Consider the following 25,090-nt stretch of genomic DNA (forward strand, 5'->3'; position numbering starts at 1 on the left):
ACTTTCACCAAATTTTAGTAAATGAATTACTTTAACCTGTGATCTTCCTACTATGTGACAGATAGATAGATAGATGGATGGATGGATGGATGGTGAAAATGATTATAAAACGTCAGTTTTCCGGAGAGATTGAATTAAATGTTGGCGGTTCGAGCCTCGCCGCCCGACCCGGATGCTCCCTCCCCGGCAGTGGTACCGGTCAGGAGGAGGGGCTGCCATTTTACACGCTCCTGCTAGCTTAACTCTGGAGCGCCAGACCATAATTTAGACACCAATGTGACCGTCGGTTGCTGCCACAGCCACTCGGTGAACCACATGAGACTGTAGGGCGACACCTGTTCTAAGCACAAGCCGAACCCGCAGTCGCCCGAGGATCCAGGTGAGTAGTTGGTTCGCAGTTGCTACCGTTGCTAGCTAGCACCGGAGCCACGGCACCGGGGACCCGGACCGTCACCGTCCACCCGCGGACACCCGCAGGCCGCCCAGCAGGCTCGTTTCAGCCGCTGCCGGACGCTGTCGGGGGGCTGCGGGTGTTGTGGAGAACGGGCGTTGAGGTGACGTCACGACGCGGTGTGGTGCGGGGTTCGGGTGCGTGTTTGGGGGGAAGGGGGGGGTGACACCTGTGCTGGGGAAAGCTGTCGAAATGAGCCGATATACCATCCGTGTTTAATGTATATGCGTCACATATGGGAAGTGGGCATGCACGCGCACACGCTGAACGCGGAAGTTGACCCAGCAGTCCCGTCACAAGCAGCAGCGCTCAACATATCTGCAATTTCAGGGAAAAACCTTTAATTTAGTGGAAATAAGTCACTTTATTAATAAAAGCGTGTTGATGTGGCTCTGATGGCCCAGAATTCGGTGCGAGTGGATAACTTAGACAGGCAGAGAGAGAGACAGGCAGAGAAAGAGAGACAGGCAGAGAGAGAGAGAGACACAGGCAGACAGAGAGAGAGACAGGCAGACAGAGAGAGAGAGAGAGACAGGCAGAGAGAGAGAGACAGGCAGAGAGAGAGAGAGAGACAGGCAGCAGAGAGAGAGAGAGAGACAGACAGAGAGAGAGAGACAGGCAGAGAGAGAGAGAGACAGGCAGAGAGAGAGAGAGGCAGAGAGAGAGACAGGCAGAGAGAGAGAGAGACAGGCAGACAGAGAGAGAGAGAGAGACAGACAGGCAGAGAGAGAGAGAGAGAGACAGAGAGAGAGAGACAGGCAGGCAGAGAGAGAGAGACAGGCAGGCAGAGAGAGAGAGAGAGAGACAGAGAGAGAGAGACAGGCAGAGAAAGAGAGACAGGCACAGAGAGAGAGACAGGCAGAGAGAGAGAGAGACAGGCAGGCATAGAGAGAGACAGACAGGCAGAGAGAGACAGGAAGACAGAGAGAGACAGGAAGACAGAGAGAGACAGGCAGAGAGAGAGAGACAGGCAGAGAGAGAGACAGGCAGAGAGAGAGAGAGAGGCAGGCAGAGAGAGAGAGAGACAGGCAGAGAGAGAGAGACAGGCAGAGAGAGAGACAGGCAGAGAGAGAGAGAGAGAGAGACAGGCAGAGAGAGAGAGACAGGCAGAGAGAGAGAGACAGGCAGAGAGAGAGACAGACAGGCAGAGAGAGAGAGGCAGACAGAGAGAGAGACAGGCAGGCAGAGAGAGAGACAGGCAGACAGAGAGAGAGACAGGCAGGCAGAGAGAGAGACAGGCAGGCAGAGAGAGAGAGAGACAGGCAGGCAGAGAGAGAGAGAGAGACAGGCAGAGAGAGAGAGAGAGACAGGCAGGCAGGCAGAGAGGCAGGCAGAGAGAGAGAGAGAGACAGGCAGGCAGAGAGAGAGACAGGAAATAGCCTGAACACATGCTAGCAAAGACACGTCATCAGCACCATGAACCTGCTGCGTTCTGCCTGGTTGTTCACGTCACCGCGTTCGGGTCCTCCCATCCAGCCAGGGCCCGTAGAGGGGCCGTCTGAGGGGCCCGTAGAGGGGCCGTAGAGGGGCCCGTAGAGGGGCCCGTAGAGGGGCCACGTCTGAGGGGCCCGTAGAGGGGCCGTCTGAGGGGCCACGTCTGAGGGGCCACGGCAGGTCCGACCTGACGACCTTTGACCTTTGACCTTCACGCACGCCTGGTCTGCCCCCTCTGGAGGGTTGCAGCAGCCGCTGGGACGCTCTGCCCCCCTAGAGGGCTGCTTCCCCAGGACCGCGCCCTAAATGTGCCCTTTTCCCACCGCCTGGATCACAGTGATCCGGCGCCGCGCGTGGATCCTCGCCACCGTGGAGGAAGCTCGCCGCCGTGGAGGAAGCTCGCCGCCGTGGAGGATGCTCGCCGCCGTGGAGGATGCTCGCCGCCGTGGAGGATGCTCGCCGCCGTGGAGGAAGCTCGCCGCCGTGGAGGATGCTCGCCGCCGTGGAGGATGCTCGCCGCCGTGGAGGATGCTCGCCGCCGTGGAGGATGCTCGCCGCCGTGGAGGATGCTCGCCGCCGTGAGGATGCACGCCGCCGTGGAGGATGCTCGCCGCCGTGGAGGATGCTCGCCGCCGTGGAGGATGCTCGCCGCCGTGAGGATGCACGCCGCCGTGGAGGATGCTCGCCGCCGTGGAGGATGCTCGCCGCCGTGGAGGATGCACACCGCCGTGGAGGATGCTCGCCGCCGTGGAGGATGCTCGCCACCGTGGAGGATGCTCGCCACCGTGGAGGAAGCTCGCCACCGTGAGGATGCTCGCCACCGTGGAGGATGCTCGCCACCGTGAGGATGCTCGCCGCTCTCCCACCAATGGCCGCCCACGTCCCTGACAATGGGGCTGCGTGAGCCCTCTGGAGGGCCACAAAGGCCAGATCCTGTTATTCCACACTGGCTTCACACACAAATACAAAACAAATGGGGCAGGTCACAGGACAACAGGGGGAACACAGCCCCCCTCGGGCCGGAACCCAATTGTTGTCCCGGGTGTGGCTAGTCCGGGGATTAGCCCCTGGCCAGGGCGCTCATTCAGCCCCCCTTTCACCCCCCCGGCCCACTGGGCCTTATCGCCATCAATCTGACACCCTGTTTGTCTGACGCTGCAGCAGATCTGCTGGCCTGGTGGAACCTGCACAAAAGCCCTGGGCCATCAGCACTTTGATTGTGGGAGCGCGACCTGCCGCCGCTCTGTGTCCCCGCTCATCCCTCAGCGCTCTGTCTCTGTCGCCTCCACGCCAGCGTTCGTCCTCGCCCCAGAACCTGGGAGGCCTGACGACCCGTGGCGTTGCGTCTGTCACTCGTGCTCCGCTCGCCTCCCCAGCAGCACCTCCCTCCTCCGCCAGACCTCGCTCCCCCGGTGGATGGGGGTTCCCGTGTGGGTCAGCTTCTCGCAGGTTCTGGTCGTCTTCTGTCGGTGCCTTGTTTTTCCCAGGACTGTAGAGGTTCCCACCCTGGAGTTTCCTGCCGCCCCCTGATCACCAGTTAACCTCGTTATCCTGACGGAAAATAAGGACAGTTTAGTGAAAATGGCTTCTTTTAAGCTGGATTTCCTTCCTGAGATGATGGTGGACCATTGCTCCCTGAATTCTAGTCCCGTGTGAGTAACTCGTCTCTCCTCCCACTCTCTCCGCTCCGCTCCGGTCCCCAAACGCCCTAGTTGGGTTGGGTTGTGTTTCACCTGTGTTTCACCTGTGATTCACCTGTGATTCACCTGTGTTTCACCTGTGTTTCACCTGTGTTTCACCTGTGATTCACCTGTGTTTCACCTGTGTTTCACCTGTGTTTCACCTGTGTTTCACCTGTGTTTCACCTGTGATTCACCTGTGTTTCGCCTGTGTTTCGCCTGTGTTTCGCCTGTGTTTCGCCTGTGTTTCACCTGTGATTCACCTGTGATTCACCTGTGATTCACCTGTGTTTCACCTGTGATTCACCTGTGATTCACCTGTGTTTCACCTGTGTTTCACCTGTGCATCGACCTGCTTCTCCTCCGTGAAGCTCCAGAACCGACGCCCGTGTTAATGAAGGGGGAAACTGACGATCAGAGAAAAGAGCCTCGGGAACTTTCATGCTTGGCAAGCGCGTCTCTGTTGGCTCTCCCTCCTCGTTCGCCCCTGCAGCGATGCCCTGCCGTTGTCATAGCAACCGGTGTCTGACAGCTGGAGAAGCCTAGCTTACAGCAACGCGTTAGCAGTGTGTGGTGTTGGGCCTGATTAGCCCTTATTCAGGGGATTCTCTCATGTGCCTGGATTGTGTTACGCTGTTACCTTGTTTGGTCCGTGGGTCTGGGTCTGGGTCTGGGTCTGGGTCTGGGCCTGGGTCTGGGTCTGGGTCTGGGTCTGGGCCTGGGTCTGGGTCTGGGCCTGGGTCTGGGTCTGGGTCGCTGGCCCAGTAGGACAAGAACATCTGCTTCTTCTGCAAATAAGACAAAGCAGAGAAAAGCTTAGATCCCGTTTGAGTGTGTAGACGTCCTGCCGCTGTAAAGTTCAGGTTCCTCTTTCATTATGAGCGCTGGTTCTTCACTTCTTTTGAAGAAGAGCGTCCACGTGAACGGTCCTGGTGATGATCAGAACTTTGATTTAGGCTTCCCAGGAGACTAGATGATCAACATAAACCCATCACTGTGCACGCTGGGCATTAATGTGCACTAATGTACACGATGCGTTATGCTAGGCTTCATTTATGGCCCATAAATAGGGGCGTCTTCACCCTGGCTGGGCGGTTTTCGCACTCACAACCCCGTGAGCTCGTCCCGGTCTGTCCGTCGTTCCAGAGAACTGACCCCCCGTTGTGTGATTTCAGGGGAAAGAAGATGAACGGGTCTTTGGACCACCCCGACCAACCGGATGTGGATGCCATTAAGATGTTTGTGGGGCAGATCCCCCGGTCCTGGTCCGAGGAGCAGCTCCGCGAGCTTTTCGAGCCCTATGGGGTCGTGTACGAGATCAATGTTTTGAGAGATCGCAGCCAGAACCCGCCACAAAGCAAAGGTCAGTTTCTGATGCCCCTGAAAGGATCCGGACCATTCCGGAGAAGACTCTGACCTTCCATGGGCTCCATCCCAGAACCACAGGCGCCACATTGATCCCAGCTCTCCTCCTCGTGTGCTAGGTTGCTGTTTCGTGACCTACTACAGTCGCAAGTCAGCCCTGGAGGCCCAGAACGCTCTCCACAACATGAAGATTCTCCCCGGGGTAGGTGGGGCTCTGCCTCCTTCTCCTCAGTCCTGCAGGTGCAGCTTCAGCGGCGTCGGCCTGGGGGGCCCAGCAGCAGCGTCTGCTCATCACGACCCCCCCAGCAGGCCGAACGCTCCCACGAAAACACGAACACTTGAACGCTCCACCCGTGTGGTGCTGACACTTGAACGCACCACCCGCGTGGTGCTGACACTTGAACGCACCACCCATCACTCGAACGCACCACCCGTGTGGTGCTGACCCTTGAACGCACCACCCGTGTGGTGCTGACACTTGAACGCACCACCCGTGTGGTGCTGTATATGCCACTGCACCTAATCAGGCGTCCTGCCTGTGCTGCTCCTTACAGATGCACCACCCGATCCAGATGAAGCCGGCGGACAGCGAGAAAAACAACGGTAAGACGAGTCTCTGATCCCCTCGGGTGACCTTTGGGCGGATGGTTGGTGGTTAAGGAGCCGGCGTCGACCGGTAGTCGGCGGAGTTGTGTTGCCGCGGAGCTAACCCCCGGAAACGTGCACGTTGAATGTGACTGTGAGCTGAGAGCGGCGGAGTTTGATGTTGCGTTGTGTTTAATACAGCAGTGGAAGACAGGAAGCTGTTTATTGGAATGATCTCTAAGAAATGTAATGAGAACGACATCCGACTTATGTTCTCACCGTACGGGCAGATAGAGGAGTGCCGGATACTTCGAGGCCCGGACGGACTCAGCCGCGGTGGGTAGCGCACGGCCCGGCACGCGCGCGGCGCGGGGACCCTCCAGCTGCTCATGACCTTGTCTCTTCCTTCCAGGTTGCGCGTTTGTGACCTTCACCGCTCGCCAGATGGCCCAGTCGGCCATCAAGTCCATGCACCAGTCCCAGACCATGGAGGTAGAGCCCAGCCTGAGCCACCCGTTCTGGATCAGGCTCAACAGAGCGGGCCTAACCAGGATGTGTCTGTGTTCAGGGATGCTCCTCGCCCATCGTGGTGAAGTTCGCGGACACTCAGAAGGACAAGGAGCAGAAGCGCATGGTGCAGCAGCTGCAGCAGCAGATGCAGCAGCTCAGCGCCGCTTCCATCTGGGGAAACCTGACCGGCCTCAACAGCCTGGGCCCCCAGTACCTGGCGGTGAGCCCCCGGAGGCCTCAGCCTCCCACAGATCAGTGTCACCGCTTTGCACGTGGCCGCCACTCCAACAGGGTGTGTGTGTGTGTGTGCGTGTGCGTGTGTTAGCTCTACCTACAGTTGCTGCAGCACTCGGCCTCCTCTGGGAACGCGCTGAACAACCTGCACCCTGTTTCAGGTGCCCACACACACATTCCTCAGTCATGCTGCTGCTCAAACCGGATGGAGGATCCCAACATTGCTATTGGCTGTGTGTGTGACTAGGTCTAAACCCGATGCAGAACCTGGCAGCGTTAGCGGCAGCCGCCACAGCCACCCAGGCCTCGGCCACAGGCTCCATGACCACCTCCAGCAGCCCCCTCAGTGCACTCACCAGCTCAGGTAGCTCTCACCCTGGACAGCTCAACGGGTCCAAGCTGCGTTTGCCACTTTTGTTTATGGAAGTGTTCTCTGACCAGGCTCATCTCCAACCTCTGGCAGCAATTCCTCAGTGAACCCCATGGCCTCCCTGGGGGCCTTGCAGTCCCTGGCTGCTGGTTCTAGTGCTGGACTCAACATGGGCTCCCTGGCGAGTATGTTGCATTTCTGGTCCCACAGGCCACACACACACACCGTGAATATATTCTAACTAATATTAAAACACATTTAATCTTCTGGGCTCCATCCTGTCTTGCAGGCATGGCGGCGCTGAATGGCAGTCTTGGTTCTGGGGGCCTTTCAAACGGGTCAGGCAACACGATGGAGGCCCTGAGCCAGGCCTACTCGGGCATCCAGCAGTATGCTGCTGCTGCCGCTCTGCCCAACCTGTACAACCAGAGCCTGCTGTCCCAGCAGAGCATCTCAGCCGCCGGCAGCCAGAAAGAGGGTCAGTGGGCTCTGATTACCGGGCCAGTTAATGGGGGCGTGCACGCGCCGCAGCATTTGCATGTTGTCTAGCTAGGTGGATGCGAGTTCAGCTCATGAATGTTCTCTGGATGTCTTGGTCTCGTTTTATGCTAAGGATTGTGTCTTGTTTTAAATCTGCTGCCCCAGCCAGTGACGCTCGCAGTACTGGTAAGACTCCTCACCTTCTCTCTGCTCTCAGCCTCACCTGCGAACGGGCCCAGGTCCATAACGGAGAACCTTTTATGGACCAGGTCCTGTTCGTGAATCCCCTGTTGGAAGAGGCCGTTAGTTGAAAACAAAACTGCATGTTGCACCGGGAAAAGTTGCCTGGAACCACACGTTCCCCTGCTGACACTTTGATGCCATCATCAGCTGTGAATGCAGAGCAAAACCAGTGAAACCAGTGGATCCAGTAGCCTTCTCTGCCCCCTGATTTGGCCACAGGACAGGCAGAACGCGTTAAATGGCGTCCATCATGTGAAAGGCTCAGTCATTGATGGAGTCTTGTTTGCAGGTCCCGAAGGTGCCAACTTGTTCATCTACCACCTCCCCCAGGAGTTTGGAGACCAGGACCTGCTGCAGATGTTCATGCCCTTTGGAAACGTCATCTCTGCTAAAGTCTTCATTGACAAGCAGACAAATCTCAGCAAGTGCTTTGGTGAGTTTTGGTAAACTATGGGATGGATTTTCCCTGAGAAAAGTTGCCATTAATTCCTGTAGAGAGAAATTATTTAAATAGTTGTAGGAACAGGGAGCTTCTTCTGAGCGCTTCTGTATTGCGCCCCCTGGAGGCCAGGTTAATATCTCGATTAATCTCAGTGTGTTTATTGGGACCCAGACACTGGTGCAGACCCTGGTGCAGACCCAGACACTGGTGCAGACCCAGACACTGGTGCAGACCCAGACACTGGTGCAGACCCAGACACTGGTGCAGACACTGGTGCAGACACTGACACTGGTGCAGACACTGACACTGGTGCAGACACTGACACTGGTGCAGACCCAGACACTGGTGCAGACACTGACACTGGTGCAGACCCAGACACTGGTGCAGACACTGACACTGGTGCAGACCCAGACACTGGTGCAGACCCAGACACTGGTGCAGACCCAGACACTGGTGCAGACCCAGACACTGGTGCAGACACTGGTGCAGACACTGACACTGGTGCAGACACTGACACTGGTGCAGACACTGACACTGGTGCAGACCCAGACACTGGTGCAGACACTGACACTGGTGCAGACCCAGACACTGGTGCAGACACTGACACTGGTGCAGACCCAGACACTGGTGCAGACCCAGACACTGGTGCAGACCCAGACACTGGTGCAGACCCAGACACTGGTGCAGACACTGGTGCAGACACTGACACTGGTGCAGACACTGACACTGGTGCAGACCCAGGCACTGGTGCAGACACTGGTGCAGACACTGACACTGGTGCAGACCCAGACACTGGTGCAGACACTGACACTGGTGCAGACACTGGTGCAGACCCTGACACTGGTGCAGACCCAGACACTGGTGCAGACACTGACACTGGTGCAGACCCAGACACTGGTGCAGACCCAGACACTGGTGCAGACACTGACACTGGTGCAGACACTGACACTGGTGCAGACCCAGACACTGGTGCAGACCCAGACACTGGTGCAGACACTGGTGCAGACACTGACACTGGTGCAGACACTGACACTGGTGCAGACCCTGACACTGGTGCAGACACTGACACTGGTGCAGACCCAGACACTGGTGCAGACCCAGACACTGGTGCAGACACTGACACTGGTGCAGACCCAGACACTGGTGCAGACCCAGACACTGGTGCAGACACTGACACTGGTGCAGACCCAGACACTGGTGCAGACCCTGGTGCAGACCCAGACCCTGGTGCAGACCCTGGTGCAGACCCTGGTGCAGACACTGGTGCAGACACTGGTGCAGACACTGGTGCAGACCCAGACACTGGTGCAGACCCAGACACTGGTGCAGACACTGGTGCAGACCCAGACCCTGGTGCAGACCCTGGTGCAGACCCAGACCCTGGTGCAGACCCTGGTGCAGACCCAGACACTGGTGCAGACACTGGTGCAGACCCAGACCCTGGTGCAGACCCTGGTGCAGACCCAGACACTGGTGCAGACACTGGTGCAGACCCAGACCCTGGTGCAGACCCTGGTGCAGACCCAGACCCTGGTGCAGACCCTGGTGCAGACCCAGACACTGGTGCAGACACTGGTGCAGACCCTGGTGCAGACCCAGACACTGGTGCAGACACTGGTGCAGACCCAGACCCTGGTGCAGACCCTGGTGCAGACCCAGACCCTGGTGCAGACCCTGGTGCAGACCCAGACACTGGTGCAGACACTGGTGCAGACCCAGACACTGGTGCAGACCCAGACACTGGTGCAGACCCAGACCCTGGTGCAGACACTGGTGCAGACCCAGACACTGGTGCAGACCCTGGTGCAGACACAGACACTGGTGCAGACCCAGACACTGGTGCAGACCCAGACACTGGTGCAGACACTGGTGCAGACCCAGACACTGGTGCAGACCCAGACCCTGGTGCAGACACTGGTGCAGACCCAGACACTGGTGCAGACCCAGACACTGGTGCAGACCCAGACCCTGGTGCAGACCCTGGTGCAGACCCAGACACTGGTGCAGACCCTGGTGCAGACCAGACACTGGTGCAGACACTGGTGCAGACCCAGACACTGGTGCAGACACTGGTGCAGACCCTGGTGCAGACCCTGACACTGGTGCAGACCCTGGTGCAGACCCTGGTGCAGACCCAGACACTGGTGCAGACACTGGTGCAGACCCTGGTGCAGACCCAGACACTGGTGCAGACCCTGGTGCAGACCCTGGTGCAGACCGTAGTGCAGACCCAGACACTGGTGCAGACACTGGTGCAGACCCTGACACTGGTGCAGACACTGGTGCAGACCCAGACCCTGGTGCAGACACTGGTGCAGACACTGGTGCAGACCCAGACTCTGGTGCAGACACTGGTGGAGACACTGGTGCAGACCCAGACACTGGTGCAGACCCAGACACTGGTGCAGACCCAGACCCTGGTGCAGACCCAGACACTGGTGCAGACCCAGACACTGGTGCAGACACTGGTGCAGACCCTGACACTGGTGCAGACACTGGTGCAGACCCAGACACTGGTGCAGACACTGGTGCAGACACTGGTGCAGACCCTGACACTGGTGCAGACCCGACCCAGACCCTGGTGCAGACTCTGGTGCAGACCCAGACACTGGTGCAGACCCAGAGCCTGGTGCAGACACTGGTGCAGACCCTGGTGCAGACCCAGACCCTGGTGCAGACCCTGGTGCAGACCCTGGTGCAGACCCTGGTGCAGACCCAGACACTGGTGCAGACACTGGTGCAGACCCAGACCCTGGTGCAGACACTGGTGCAGACCCAGACACTGGTGCAGACACTGGTGCAGACCCAGACACTGGTGCAGACCCAGACACTGGTGCAGACCCTGGTGCAGACCCAGACACTGGTGCAGACCCAGACACTGGTGCAGACCCAGACACTGGTGCAGACCCTGGTGCAGACCCAGACACTGGTGCAGACCCAGACACTGGTGCAGACCCAGACACTGGTGGAGACACTGGTGCAGACCCAGACACTGGTGCAGACCCAGACCCTGGTGCAGACACTGGTGCAGACCCAGACACTGGTGCAGACCCTGGTGCAGACCCAGACACTGGTGCAGACCCAGACACTGGTGCAGACCCAGACACTGGTGCAGACCCTGGTGCAGACCCAGACACTGGTGCAGACCCAGACACTGGTGCAGACCCAGACACTGGTGGAGACACTGGTGCAGACCCAGACACTGGTGCAGACCCAGACCCTGGTGCAGACACTGGTGCAGACCCAGACACTGGTGCAGACCCAGACCCTGGTGCAGACCCAGACACTGGTGCAGACCCTGGTGCAGACCCAGACCTCACACGGGTCGTAAATGAGCTCTCGCTCAGACTGCTAGAACGGCCTGAGCGCTCCCCTGAGGCCTGGGTGCTCCAATGAGGGTCGTCCTGGGCGCTCCCCTGAGGCCTGGGTGCTCCAATGAGGGTCGTCCTGGGCGCTCCCCTGGGGTCAGCCTGGGCGCTCCCCTGAGGGTCGTCCTGGGGGCTCCCCTGGGGGTCGTCCCGGACGCTCCCGTCCACCAGAGGCGCTGATGCAGTGTGTCATTCTGTATTTGCTGGAATCCATGGAAGAGATTTAAAGATCCATTCCAGCCTGGAGTTGTCCTCTGTTCCCACCCTCAGAGTTTCCGTGTCTTCTCCAGGTTTTGTGAGCTACGATAACCCGGTATCGGCACAGGCTGCCATCCAGTCAATGAACGGCTTCCAGATCGGGATGAAGAGGCTCAAGGTGCAGCTGAAGCGCTCGAAGAACGACAGCAAGCCCTACTGAAGGTGTCGGGGGCCGGCAGACTTAGTTAGGCAGGGTGGTGTTCTGGTAAGTTCAGTGTGAATAAGCAAGAGTGGTCCGGTGAGAGATGTGTTTGTTCCAGGCTGGTGTCCACTGTGCTGCTGCTCTGGATCTTTGGAACATGTCCAGGCACAGAGACACCCGTCAACCTCAATGATTTTAGTTTCTTTCCACGCTAGTTTGGACTCTTTCTGTCTTCTGTTACGGCGAACGCACTTTGTTTTATCTTTGGCGGACGAGAGAAGCAGGTGTATTTCTATTTAAGTTGGAACGTTATTGGTTTGCTGTGGTACATGATACACATATGAGTTGATTGTTGAGCTTTGTTCTAAATTGACAGTCGGGTGCCAGAGATGATCTGTTTGACCTCCTGTTGAGCCCCTAGCAGGCAGCAGCTGGAGCAGCTGGAGCTCCATCAGGGGAGCCGCCAGAAATCAGAACTCTAGGTTTTCTTGCACATTTAAAGGGTGTGTTGTTTTCATTAATACTGTGTTGGGTATCTGTATTTGTGTGATATCACCCTGAAATTGCTTTAAATTGATGTAGGGGCTTCACCAAAACATGCGGATAATGTTTGTGTGGCATCACTCTGGGGTTGGGGACCTGTGAGACTCAGCAGGGAGCTCAAGGTTCCCGAGCGGTTAGCGGCCGTCACCCTTCCACCACCCCTGTTCACTGGCTTTACTGGTAGTCGTGTCAGTTCCACGTGACATCTGGGGGGTGTTTGTGCACAGCCTCATCTTCCCTCCACGACCAGGTGGAACTGACGCTTGTGTCATGTGAATATTTGCATGCGGTCAATTGCTTTTGATGTGTTTCCTTATTATTTTTATTATTTTTCATCCGGACATGGGTTAACCACGTGCATGTGGTCGTTGCACCCAGCGCAGCATGTTTTGGCGACGCTCCTGCACTGACGCTCTGACGGTCTGAGCTGATGTTGCCACGGTGACCAACTGTCAGCTATAGCTAGCAATATTTGTAAATGTGGCAATAAAAACTAACTTCCCAGGTTTGTTCTTCTGATCTTGGAGTGTGTCTAATGCAGATGTAAAACTTTGTATGGATGCATTTTATGAATTTAGCATCTTCTTTGAATCCAGGTGTTTTTATAAGAGAATAAAAGGTCAGCGTTGCTCAGCTACTGTCCTGCTAGCTACTGGCTGGCTAATCTCCAGAGGGCTATCGTACAGTGTCGCCCTTTTTTTGATTGGATAAATCATATCGATGCCAAATTTCTCTAGACAAACCTTTTGCTTAGATTCACAAGAATGTTTTCACGAAGTAGCGAGCAAGACAATTGTTGAGATGTATATTTAAGCTATTATGCCTTTTCTATTTTTATATAGGTTTTATACTTCCCCTGTGTGTCGGGGAACTATTTATTGTCTCAATTATTTATCAGAATTGAAATTATTTTGCAAAACTAATGTCAAGTCCAACAACTGCATTTCCTCTCATCCTGTGTGTCCTCTCCCTGTCCCATCTGCTGGTCTCAGCCTCACGTCACCTTACTTGTGCTTGTCTGCGTGTGCAGGATGCATCCTTGCTGCTCCAGCACCAAAAACCCCCGTCACACTCGCCCGTAACTGAATAAATCACCTTATTTTTCTTAACCACCACCTTTTTGACATGTCCCCGTGGCAGCCTCCCGTTCACCAGCGTGCGTTTCTGGCGTTCGTGTTCTACGATGAGCAGATCTCTGTTGGGGATTGAGTGATTTGCTGTTTTCAAAGGATGTCCCATCCAGGTGAAGTGATGCTGGAGGTGTCTTGCTGTGTCCTGCGCCGCTCTTCTTGTGTTTGCACGGAAATCCTAATGATGTATCAGGGACTATGTCGTCAGCGCAGTTGGATTTTGTGGTTGTGTGACTGCAGGATTAGAAATGTTGCTGTTCACAGCGGTTCGAGTGTTACAGCTGGTTTAGTCTCTGATGAGAACATTGACGTGTGTAAATGCAGCAACCTGCATTAGTGAGACATGAGGTTGAAAGCGGCTCGTTGAAGTGGCTCAGCTGTTGCTGATGGGGATCTTTGATCAAAGCTGCTCGTCTTTAGGGGAGGTTTCACTCTCCTCGGAGAATACTGGGGTGGGAAGACCCAGAACGGGTTTCTGTAATCCTGTCATCACTTGTTCTCTTTTCCTGCACAAATGTTGTTGGATTCAGCCCATTTTCATTCCTCTTTACCCAGAAAACCTTAAGACGCAGCTGTTGGATCCGTCACGCGGACACGTCGTTCACGTTTAGCACAGCTGCATTTTCTGGTATTAAAGCAGGAGCCCTGAAACACTGGAGCGAGCAGCTTAACCCTGCTGACGCACTCTTGATCTTCTGGTTTAACTGAGACGGGTGAGTCGGTCTAAAACAGCTGATTTGTGGGTAAACCTTTAGCAAAGTCCGTTAGAAAGAGCCGTTCCCGTATGAGGCGGAAGGTCTCTGCCGTCGTCCCCCGCTGGTCCTGGCTTGGCCTCACGTCCCCGAGTCTTTAGGCCACAGTCGCACCCCCACACGCCCATGACCATTCTTGTCCTCTTTTCTCTCTTCTGTCTGTGTTCCATCGTTGTTTAACCTGGGTTTGTCTTCCTGTCGTATTTTTCTTTTATCTTTGTTTTCTAGATCTCTTCCCGTTTGCCCTAGCATGTCGATGCGTCAAAGTTCATCGTCCGGTCCTCCCCTGCGCTTCTCTGGTGCTTCCAAATTCACCTCTGACCTTGTGTTTGACATTGAATACTAGGATTTTGTTTCTCCATGTCACCTGTGGCGCCACTGACAGTGTTTTAAAGTTCCACCTCTTAGTCCAAATAAACAGAAGTCTATTTTTCTAGAGCACACGGAACCACTACGGAGTTCCTTTTGATCCCAGCCAGCTCCCCACCTCCTTTCTGGATTGTCTCCTCATGCAGCAGTCCTCCCAGTGCCCCATCCTCCGTTTTTAGTGTGTGTCTGTGTGTGTTTTTGTCTCTGCATCCTGTTGTTGGACAGCAGTTCTTGGCTCTTGTTAACGGGGTTCATCATAACGAGGGGAGCTGCGTCTATTAGACGCAACCGTTCTGTGTAAAAATGCGTTTGTTTTTTAAATCCTCTTGGCTGCCCACCACCGGCACGGGACCTTCTCGGCTCTTTGGTTGTGTGTGGAGAATCGGGCACAGACACCTGTTCAAGTATATTTAGTATGCATGTTTTTTTTATTCTCTGCACTGACAATTCTGGCAAAAATGTGATCTAGTTTGTGTTATGTTAAAAACGCTGAATAAAATGGTGCCAAATATTTTGCACAATCAGAATCTTCTTGTTTTTCTTGGTCTAAGTGCCAGACTTTGCTTGTGGGACAAACATCCTTCAGCCGTATGGGATGCATTTGTGTGACGCAACACGCAGACATGAACAGTGGTGACTCCGTTAGATGAGCATGTCGGGAGTCCTGAAGAAAATGAGTTTAAACTCAGATGACAGATGTCTCGGCTCACGATGATCGTGATGCTGCAGGTGATATTTGGAATCTCAGTCTAATCTCATTTTCTTCAGAGGAACGTTGACCTCAGTTCTGATATTGGAGCGTAGCGCCGGTCAAACAGCCACCAAACGTCACGTCAGACCTTTGATCTGCCCCTTTGTGACAGCAAGATGTTACACAGCTGATTCTCTAAATACATTTTTTCTTTATCGATCTTGTGAAGTTTATTTATAAATGCTAACTCATAGTATCATATTAAAAGAAGTGTAGTCATGGATGTGCGGAGGCTTCTTTGAAGAGAACAAAATTGCTTAAATGTAACAAGGGAATTAAATCTTTATTTTGTGCATCCTAGAAGATGTTTTCTCTTAATGGATATGAACTTTAAATAAAACTTTACAGTCTGGACTGTGGAACTTTGTAATTCTATGTCCCAAATTAAAGAACAAAAACAAAAAAAACTGTTTCCACATTCCACACGTTACATACATCAGCAGCTATTTGTGTTTGTGTTATCTGGAGATTATTTAATTATTCTGATTATTCAGATGCTTGTGAAGTAACTCACAATGATTTATTGGTCAGTTTCTGAAAGCTAAAATTTCCCTGAATACAGACAAACTCATGGAATGGCTCCAATTAGGCACAATATGTGAAGAAAATAGCTGTTTGGCTCTATTATTAGAATTATTCGTTGTTGTTGTTGTTGTTTGGCAAACTTCCGCATACGTCATCGGCGAGGATCACTTCCGGGTCAGCTGTAATCTCGCGATTATCCGCCGGGTCGTAGATCGTCAAACGGTGAATTTGGTCAAGCGCCCTGAATTAACGAAGCCTCCAGCAGAAAGAGCACCATGGCGACCACCATCAGCACCCAGCGGGGGCAGGTAGGGCGTTTGTGCCTGAAACATCCACCGTGAGGGCGGCTGAGCTGCGCTGGCAGCGGCGGCAGCCTGCTAGCTCAGGAGGCTAATGGCTAATGGCTAAGCTACTCCTCTGTAACTTCCTCATGAAAACAGCACGTACCATATTAATAAAAGCCTTTAAAACAACAGCTGAAGATGGTCAAATGTAGCATTTGGCTAAAGATTGTGTCTCCTGTGTGTTCGTGTTCATGACATTAACATCCAGGCGATCACATCGACAATAATTCGAATTATGTCAATGTTTACGTGAGTTAGTGAGTCACAGATACAGAACAATCCAAAAACCACGTACAAACTAGGCGGCGAAACACTAAATAAAAGGTGATTTGATGGCTGAACTAAGCGGATCTGTGTGGGACCGTTTAGGTGTATATTGGGGAACTGCCCCAGGACTTCCTGCGGATCACCCCCACCCAGCAGCAGCAGCAGGTGCACATGGACGCGCAGGCGGCCCGGCAGCTCCAGTACGGAGGCTCGCTGGGAACTGTGGGACGACTTAGCATCACGGTGGTCCAGGTAAAGACTTTGTGCCAAATGGGATGCAAGGGCAGAACAGCAGTCAGTACCTGGTGTGCCCCCCCCCAGAGTGGTCGACCCAAATGGACCTTTTGTGTCTCGGAGGATCCTTCAAGACCAACCTGATTGTTCTGAACATTTAACTTTTCTTTCTTCTGCAAAGGCAAAGCTGGCCAAGAATTATGGAATGACCCGAATGGATCCGTACTGTCGGATCAGACTTGGCTATGCTGTCTATGAGACCCCGACCGCTCACAACGGCGCCAAGAACCCCCGCTGGAACAAGGTGATCCAGTGCACAGTTCCCCCTGGAGTGGACTCCTTCTACCTGGAGATCTTTGATGAGGTGAGAAGCTCGGAGGCCACAGTCACGGACGGGTTCGGTTCTGCAGTCGTTGACCCGGTTGTTTCCACGTGCGTTTTCAGAGGGCGTTCTCCATGGACGACAGGATAGCCTGGACCCACGTCACCATCCCCGAGAGCCTGAGAGAGGGCACGGTGGTGGACGAGTGGTTCAGCCTCAGCGGGAGGCAGGGCGACGACAAGGAGGGCATGATCAACCTGGTGATGTCCTTCGCTGTGAGTACCACAACATGTACTGGTACCAGAGGCGGTTACCAAGAGTAGTCGGATCTTTGGTACCAGCTCAGAGCAGGAGATCTGCTCATATGGACCCTGAGTGGAACCAGCACCGGCGTGAGGCTGGACGTGCTTATTCTGCTGTTATAGGCTTGTAACATCGCCCTTTCATGTGTGTAATGATGTGACTGTTGACCCTGTTCCTGTCCCCGTCCCCGTCCCTGTCCCCCTCCCTGTCCCCCTCCCCATCCCCGTCCCCTCCCCCGTCCCCGTCCAGTCCTTACCAGCAGGTCTCATGACCCAGCCAGTCGTCCTGATGCCTTCTGTGTACCAGCAGGGCGTTGGATATGTGCCCATTTCAGGTCAGGTTTCTTCCTTCTCCTCTGCTGTCTCATGTCGGTTACGCTGATCAATCAATCGTTATTCCCCCCCCCCCCCCAGGAGTTCCTGCCGTCTATAACCAGGGCATGGTGCCCATGCCCATGCCGGCCACCATGCCCCCTGCTGGTGGCCAGGAGACGGTGTGCAGCGAGGAGGACCTGAAAGCTCTGCAGGACATGTTCCCCAACCTGGATCAGGAGGTGGTGCGCACGGTGCTGGACGCCCAGCGGGGGAACAAGGACGCCGCCATCAACTCGCTGCTGCAGATGGCCGAGGAGCTCTAACCGCGCGGCCCAGCAACACGTGCACGCGTCCTCATGCGCTGACAGACGCCCTTCCTGTAGAGCCCCCCCCCATGCAGTCGTGTCTCCAGTCTTGATGTCACGCTGGACCAATCACTTCTACCACGAATGCTAAATGCTAAAGGTGTGTGTGGCTTTGGAAGCAGGACTGGTTTTATGGCCCGAGGAGCTTCTAAATTTTGCCCCCCCCCCATTTTCAGCTACTCGCACACCCGTCGGATCCATTCCAGATGTTAGAGGTGTGGACCACCTGTGCAGCATAACTCACGCCGCTTCCAGACCAGCTGTTCTTTGTTCGTTGCACTTCCAGATGAAATTCTTCTAAATTATTAAATGATATCTGTCCGAATCGATGTTGTAATGAGAGTTGGGAACGGACAGATCGTGGTTCGGTCGCCTCCAGCTGCTGAGGATGACGACTCCAGGTCGTGTGTGAGTGGCGCCCGGCTGGGGCGGGTCAGGGGACGCTGGTGTCGCCTGGTTCTGACGCCCCAGAGGCTCGGCTGGGGCTGGGGCTGGGGCAGCTCTGGAGCCCCACGTCCCGGCCTCCCTGACCTGCCCTCTGCCTGCACAAGCTGTTGAAGGTGTCTACCAAAGAGATGTGCTATTGTCCCACCTTCCGGCTTCTTTTCTTTGTGTTGCGTGTATTTTTATTGCCTGTTGATTGCTCCAGCACTTATAAAGCCCAGACACTTTGGTTTTAAGCATTATTGGCAGCCATTATCAATCATTTGAACATTATTTCCTATTAAAACTTCCCTGCAGTTCAACTCTTGCAGCAGGAGCCGTGAACGGGTCATGTGACCCACACGGTCGGGGGGGGGGGGCAGAAAAGGACGGCACAGGTTGATGTTGCAGAAATCCAGCTTTAATAATTATCACCCCAGAAATCCTGATTTGTACAATAAGAAAGGTTGACATGTGAGTTAATCTACAGTTAAGCTACAGACGCTACAGACTGCTAGCTTGTGTAAATAGTAGCATGTGTCTAGGAGTACGGCTCAACGCCTCCTGCGGCGCTGCGTCTTCGGGGTGGCTTGCAGCAAACACTCTGCAGGGGTGCATCGGCAGGCCTCCACCACAGTGTACAGGTGCTTCACCTTGGACCCGTCGGCACAGGCAAGCTCCGCCTCCTTCTGACTGGTCCTGGTCTCCTGGCAACACTCGCAGTTGTGCATCATCCCGTTGGCTGCTGCGGAGTATCTGCAGAGCAGGAGAACCGGGGTTAAAGGGCACCTGCGGCTGCTTGGGGAGGCGACGTCCAAGATGCTAAAGCTAGGAGCAGCTAGCTAGCTCACCTAGACGAGCTGCCACAGTGCCCAGCGCAGTAGGTCAGGTTCAAAGGTCGCGTGCTGTTGCAGCCGTTGGATTCTATCACCGTCTCCTCGCTGCGGACCTCGCAGACGCTCCGCACCTTGCCTGGAACACAGCAGCATGCAGATGTTAGCAGCAGCAGCACACGCAGACGCGGCGCGTGAAAACCTGGCTCACTTACAGGACTTGCAGCAGCCGTTCTCGTCGGTGGTCTCGGTGCCCTGCGGGACAGGACGGGACGGGTCCAGTGTTAGACAGCAGGTGGGACGGGTTCTACTGGGACACTCAAAGTCTACTCACAGGTTCACAGTCCAGAGGGTTGTACGGCGGACACGTGGTCTTGGTCTCCTTGGTGATGAGCTGCCCGTTGATGTCCTCACAGGTGTACTGCACACACTTGTCATCAGGGGGCACGTAGGTGTCGTTCACCTGTGGAAACGGACCGTCAAACATGACTGAAGCCATTCGAGTTATCCGTCACGATCCAAGGAAGGAGAGAAGGAGCGGACCTGGAGAACGTGGGTGGTGTTGTCAGGGGTGGTGAAGATGCAGCTCTTCTGCACACACGTGCCACAGCAACTGTCAGCTTCACTCTCGTATTCGTAACCCTGGCAACGGGGACGGGAGGAGAGAAACGTTTGACTTGGGAGGCAGAGACACAAAGTCACAACATGGATGCAGGTAAATGGAGGTTAAATAGTGGTTAGAAAGTGATTAAATAGAGGTTAAATAGCAGTTAAATGGAGGCTAAATGGAGGTTAAATAAATGGTTAAAAAGTGGTTAAATGGAGGTTAAATAAATGGTTAAATAGAGGGTAAATGGAGGTTAAATAGCGCCTTTAAGGGCTCTTCACACTTGTTTCTGTGATGGATTTTTAGTGTCTTTTTTTACTCTTTTGTAGCTGTTTGCTAAAGGTTTCTGCTGAAACCCCAGTTTCTCTAAGCCCATTGTTGCTGTGTTATAACCTGCAGACGTGTGTGTGTTCGTGTGGCCCAGGTCACCTCTGAGCAGCTGGTGTTGCAGACAATGGCGGAGCATTTAATGATGTTCAGCTTGGTGACGGGGTCGGTGTCGTGGCTACAGTAGCACTCCTGGCAGGGCCCCGGGCTGAACGGCTCCTGCGTCACGGCTCCTCCTGCTGTTGCTGTAGCCAGGGACAGCTGCGTTGTTCCTAGCGGATTTGTGGTCGCCGTAGATATTGCTGGCGGCTGGGTGAGTGGTGGTTCTGACGGTTCTGTCGTGACCACGTTGGAGCCGGGCTGCAGCATCAAGGACAGTGGTCAGATTCGGGCTTGTTGACAGACATTGGCGGCTTTGAACACACATCCTTTAGCAACTACGCGTGAAAACGTTAGCTCAAAACATTAGCTCATGAAGCTGGATCTCCGGCCTGTGTAAACATCCCACGTCCACCTCTAGAAGTGTGTGTTTACCTGGTACTCAGTCATGTTGTAGACACAAACACCTTTAGGAACTGCAAAGAGGAAAAGAAATATGTGACTGTCCTGCACGCTGACCCCTCAGACCCGCGTCTCATTAGCACGAGTCTCTTCTGGAGGAAGGTGGCGGCGAGCTGAGAGGCGAGCTCGGGGCACTCACCACACGTGTAGGTCTGGCAGCAGACGCCCGCGGTGACGTTGACCTGGAAGCCGAGCTCGCACTGGACTGGAGCAGGACACAGGTTTACGTCGCATTCTGTTGGGGACCGAAAGAGGAGTGAGCGTTATCGCCGGGGAAGGTCGGTAAGTTTTAACCGTGGCGGGAGGGTCGGCAGGGGCGCGGCCGTTACTGACCGCACGACTGGTTGGTGCAGCAGCCATCTGTCTTGTTGACCAGCTGTTGTCCAGGTTCAGAGCAGGTGGGCGTGGGCACCGTGGGGCACTGGACTGGCTGACACTGGCTCATCATGGAGCTACTGTCACATTCACACTGGCTGCAGCCATCGGTCCATGTCTCACCAGGCTGGTGGGAGAAGAGCTAAACTGTTAGCCGCACAGCGCAGGATGTGGATACGGAGGTAACTACACGTGCCAGGAGTCGGTTCTGACCTGCTTGGGACTCCCGTCAGGTCCAACACAATCTGAGATAGTAAACAGACAACAGCTGTTATGTGCTATTCAGCTTTTTAAAGGTTTTAATACATAACAAACTTAATAACTCATCTCATGTGCGGTTGTCAAGGCCGTAACATTCTGTTTTTAAAATAGCTTAGCGTGTTTGTTGCTGCTTGCTAGCTAGTTCCCAACTAGGTTCGTCACATTTGTAGCAACTATTGATGCAAACATAGCTCAAAGGAAAAGAAGCTAACCTGACTTTTTAAACGGAGATAGCGCCTGTTCAGGCTACATGCGGTGCAGTTGGGGCTTCTGCTGAAAGCTAAGCTAGGGTAGACTGTGCTATTGATGGTAGATGCTAATGGCATCAACTTGCACGTGTCTGCGATGGTCGGTTGATCTTACCACAGTGGGGAACACATGTCTTGTAGACTGGGTTAAACAAGGTGGTGCCATTGGAACAGAAGCAACCCTCCTTGGTGGAGGTGGTGGACTTATCGCCAGCATTGAACTTATCGTTGTACCTGTTGGTAGCGATAGTTGCTAAAGGTTATTTAGAGTGTGGTACAACTCGAGCGTGATGCTGTTGGACTATTTTACCTTTCATTGCATGTCGGCTCCACAGTGGAGCCACAGGCCATGTACACTTTGTCACTTGGACACAGGTGCTCTGTAAGACGCACAAAGAGTGTTTTAAATAAACACACACACACATCCGTTATACAACGTATAGAATAAAAATGCATTATCTCACCGCATTGACCGTTGGTTTCATTCCTCCAGTTAATACAGACTCCTGCTTCAGCACACGCGACAGCATACGCCGCCAGGCTGGAGCAGGTGTCATTGGCACTGTTGCACTTGGCAGATTCACAGGTTTGCAGATACGAGTCTGGAGATACGTGTTTGTGACACGGTTCAAACACACTAGGAGAGAATCAAAGCGTCGGTACGTTACTGGGCCGGTATGATCTGACCTACCGACCTACAGCACCTCAGAGCCCACACCACCAGCAGCACCCAACAGCATCCAGCATTAGCATTATCAACAGCCTGCTCTCACCTGCTCACTAGCAGTTTACAGATGGCAGGAATGCAGGGGGGGTTGGTCAGGGTGGTGTATAATGGGGGTTTTGGAGTAGTCGGCGCTACTGAGGTAACACAATCGGTCTCTGCCCACTTGTCGGCAGAGTCCAGGCAGTCTTCTGTTTGGCCATTTGGAGCGCGACAGTCGTTTGGCTTGGAGTTGTCGCAGGTTCCTGGAAGAAGAGAGTCACGGAGATGAAGCCAGAGCAGCCGAGTGCTGATGGGACTTTCAGCTCAACGCATTTCAGACGGAACAGTGTCGCCCTCAGAACTGCAATGTTTCACAAGTGCTTTTGAGCTGATGTCCAAGTCTAAACTTACCACACTGTCCCTCTGTGTTCCCACCGAAGAGGTCAAATGGAAGTTGAATGCTAAATGAGCTCCCTGTGTAGATGACCTCAGTTTTGATCTCTGGTATCTCCAGTTCAAGCACCATGTCTGTCCCCGTGAGGCGCAGATCCGAAGTGCTGTACGCTGGGTACCTGCGCTTGTCGTTCACATGGACCTGAAGGACAGAGACACAAGAATTAGGTTCCAGGCATTCGAGAGGGAGGCAATGAAGCTGTGAGTCCTACCATGAGGGAAGTCTGGAGCTGGCTGAAAACAACCTTGTTGGATCCGTATTTGACAGTCAGGGTCCGAGGACAGGTTGAGCTGTTTGGCTCATCACAGTCATATTTTACCGTGACCGTCAGGTTGTACTTGGTAATTATCTCTTTCACCAAGTAGTAGGAACAGTTCTTTTTGAAATCATATGACTGTCCATCAAAAGTCAGATAGTGATTGTCGTTCCAGACGTTGCATACACCTGCAGGTAAAAAAAAAAAAGAAGAGAGATTTGTTTAGTCGTGTCGTTGAGTTGTCATGTTATGACACGGAACGTTTGACATAACTACGGCGTCCACTCAAATGTGAGAAAGCTGTCACATTTTTGCACCCCCAACCCCCAACGCACATTGACATTCGTAGTGAAAGCAGCATCCACTGCTGTCGTAGATCTTGTTAGCAGGGCGTCCATTGGAACAGATCAGCGGTTGTACGGTGGGGCAGACGGCTGGCTTCTCTATCACCGTGCCATTGATGCAGGTAGCCGTTGTGCAGTTGTTTACGTTCCATGACTCGCCGTTCTGGATGTGGTCAAGAAATAAGAGTCACCAGGGAATTTCCCCTACATTCTTCACCTTTCAATTCTTCCAGTGGAATACATGTGCATTGAAGCGATTAGCGTTAGCAAATGTTGCGCCATGTAGATCAATTGTTCAAATGTTGTGATCAATTGTTGATTACGTAGGGACACATGTGCTTCATAGGACACCCAAAATCATACCTTCCTTGGTGGATCCACATCAACACAGTCCAGGGTGGGTGTTGTTGGAGAAATAACAGTAGAAGCTGTTGTGAACGGGGTTGTTTTGGGAGGCAACGTTGTTGCACATGGACTGGAATCTACTTCGACTTGACAGGATGCATTGCAATAGGCCACATAGCACCACCCCAAAGTGTCAGTCACGTTGTAGACTAAATCACCTGGAGGAGGAACAACAGTTGAGTGGAGGACATTAATCGACGGCACATGCAAGATTCTGGATGTGAAAAAAGGATTGATTTTAATGTATATTTTTCATAAACTATTTTATTGTGTATAAACATATTAAAAAGTAATTAGGATTTAGTGACAGGTGGCTATTCATTAAAAACAAACACCTATTCATATAAAACAGCAAAAATGTGTCTTATTTACCTTGAAATTGACCATTTTTATTTATTGAATGCAAATTTAAATGCAGCCAAGTATAAAAAACATGGCCTGAATACTTATATAGGTTAATAAAACAATTATCTCAAAAGTGAATAAAGACAAGCTGAATTGAGCTAAATGTCCTGATTTGATAGGGAAGCTAGACAAAAAACAAAACATTTAAGGACTTCAAAGGTTAATTTCAAAAACACAACATAAGAACAATGTAATGGTTGCAAAGAATTACCTACCTGGATTAAAGGAAGTTCCATTATATGAACACACACACTTTCCTTGGGTTGTACTTAAAAGTGACGTTGTGGAAAAAAACGTTGTTGGAGCTGTTGTGGTTGAAAAGAGCCCAGTTGTAGATAGTTCTGTAGTACCTGGAAGTGTTTTTGTTATCGGTCCTATAGATGTGAATCCAGTTGTACTTTTTAAAGTTGGGGTGGAAGCAGCTGTGATAGTGGTGTTCACAACTACAGGATTTGTACTTGGATGAATTGGCGGCCCTGTAACAAGTGTTGTTTCTGGCCCAGTGGTGACTTGTGTTCCTGGTGTTGTCTTAGTGCTTACAGTTGTTTCTTTTGAAGCTGTGGTCTGTCCAGGCTGGGTTGTGGTTCCCTGCGTTGTTGATCCTGTAGCTTTTACGGTTGTGGTGACAACAGATGGTGTGGATGTAACAACTGTTGTTTCTGGACTTGCGGTTGTGCCACTTCCAACTGTGGTGGTGGTTTCAACAACAGCAGTTGTAGAGGCAGTAACTGGCCCAGTGGTGACTTGTGTTCCTGGTGTTGTCTTAGTGCTTACAGTTGTTTCTTTTGAAGCTGTGGTCTGTCCAGGCTGGGTTGTGGGTCCCTGTGTTGTTGATCCTGTAGCTTTTACGGTTGTGGTGACAACAGATGGTGTGGATGTAACAACTGTTGTTTCTGGACTTGCGGTTGTGCCACTTCCAACTGTGGTGGTGGTTTCAACAACAGCAGTTGTAGAGGCAGTAACTGGCCCAGTGGTGACTTGTGTTCCTGGTGTTGTCTTAGTGCTTACAGTTGTTTCTTTTGAAGCTGTGGTCTGTCCAGGCTGGGTTGTGGGTCCCTGCGTTGTTGTTCCTGTAGCTTTTACGGTTGTGGTGACAACAGATGGT

General features: G+C 53.3%; 3 protein-coding genes across 8 annotated transcripts; 2 read left to right on the top strand and 1 right to left on the bottom strand.

Moving 5' to 3' along the window:
- Positions 1-175: 175 nt before the first annotated feature.
- On the top strand, positions 176-14,882 carry celf1 (cugbp, Elav-like family member 1). 6 transcript variants are annotated; one of them, XM_057012772.1, is made up of 15 exons: positions 2,744-3,537; positions 4,740-4,927; positions 5,049-5,131; positions 5,484-5,532; positions 5,716-5,850; positions 5,927-6,006; positions 6,083-6,244; positions 6,350-6,419; positions 6,506-6,622; positions 6,700-6,813; positions 6,918-7,106; positions 7,274-7,294; positions 7,641-7,784; positions 11,452-11,624; positions 14,215-14,882. In XM_057012772.1, the coding sequence occupies exons 1-14, from the start codon at positions 3,467-3,469 to the stop codon at positions 11,577-11,579; spliced, it is 1,551 nt and encodes a 516-aa protein (XP_056868752.1). In that variant the 5' UTR covers positions 2,744-3,466; the 3' UTR covers positions 11,580-11,624; positions 14,215-14,882. The 6 variants fall into 6 exon arrangements, with proteins under 6 accessions (XP_056868782.1, XP_056868756.1, XP_056868752.1 ...); XM_057012802.1 differs by lacking the exon at positions 2,744-3,537 and adding an exon at positions 176-379 and having other exon boundaries at positions 11,452-14,882; XM_057012776.1 differs by having other exon boundaries at positions 2,736-3,537; positions 5,719-5,850; positions 11,452-14,882.
- An 888-nt stretch (positions 14,883-15,770) lies between these two features.
- On the top strand, positions 15,771-18,466 carry tollip (toll interacting protein). The gene is made up of 6 exons (XM_057025106.1): positions 15,771-15,939; positions 16,345-16,494; positions 16,658-16,840; positions 16,921-17,073; positions 17,351-17,435; positions 17,515-18,466. Exons 1-6 carry the CDS (start codon positions 15,907-15,909, stop codon positions 17,736-17,738), a joined length of 828 nt encoding a protein of 275 aa, XP_056881086.1. The 5' UTR covers positions 15,771-15,906; the 3' UTR covers positions 17,739-18,466.
- Positions 18,467-18,602: 136 nt separating this feature from the next.
- LOC130521505 (intestinal mucin-like protein) lies at positions 18,603-24,594 on the bottom strand (the record flags this gene model as incomplete). The annotated part of the gene is made up of 19 exons (XM_057025105.1): positions 18,603-18,959; positions 19,055-19,175; positions 19,252-19,291; positions 19,371-19,499; positions 19,580-19,678; positions 20,073-20,330; positions 20,505-20,545; positions 20,671-20,766; positions 20,865-21,033; positions 21,120-21,151; positions 21,531-21,649; positions 21,726-21,795; positions 21,880-22,052; positions 22,189-22,384; positions 22,533-22,716; positions 22,787-23,019; positions 23,167-23,338; positions 23,539-23,738; positions 24,201-24,594. Coding segments are annotated over 19 exons (2,928 nt in total), but the record flags the coding sequence as incomplete, so codon positions are not given.
- Positions 24,595-25,090: the final 496 nt, after the last annotated feature.

The sequence above is a fragment of the Takifugu flavidus genome, chromosome 2 (genome assembly GCF_003711565.1).
Source record: "Takifugu flavidus isolate HTHZ2018 chromosome 2, ASM371156v2, whole genome shotgun sequence".
NCBI lineage: Eukaryota > Metazoa > Chordata > Actinopteri > Tetraodontiformes > Tetraodontidae > Takifugu > Takifugu flavidus.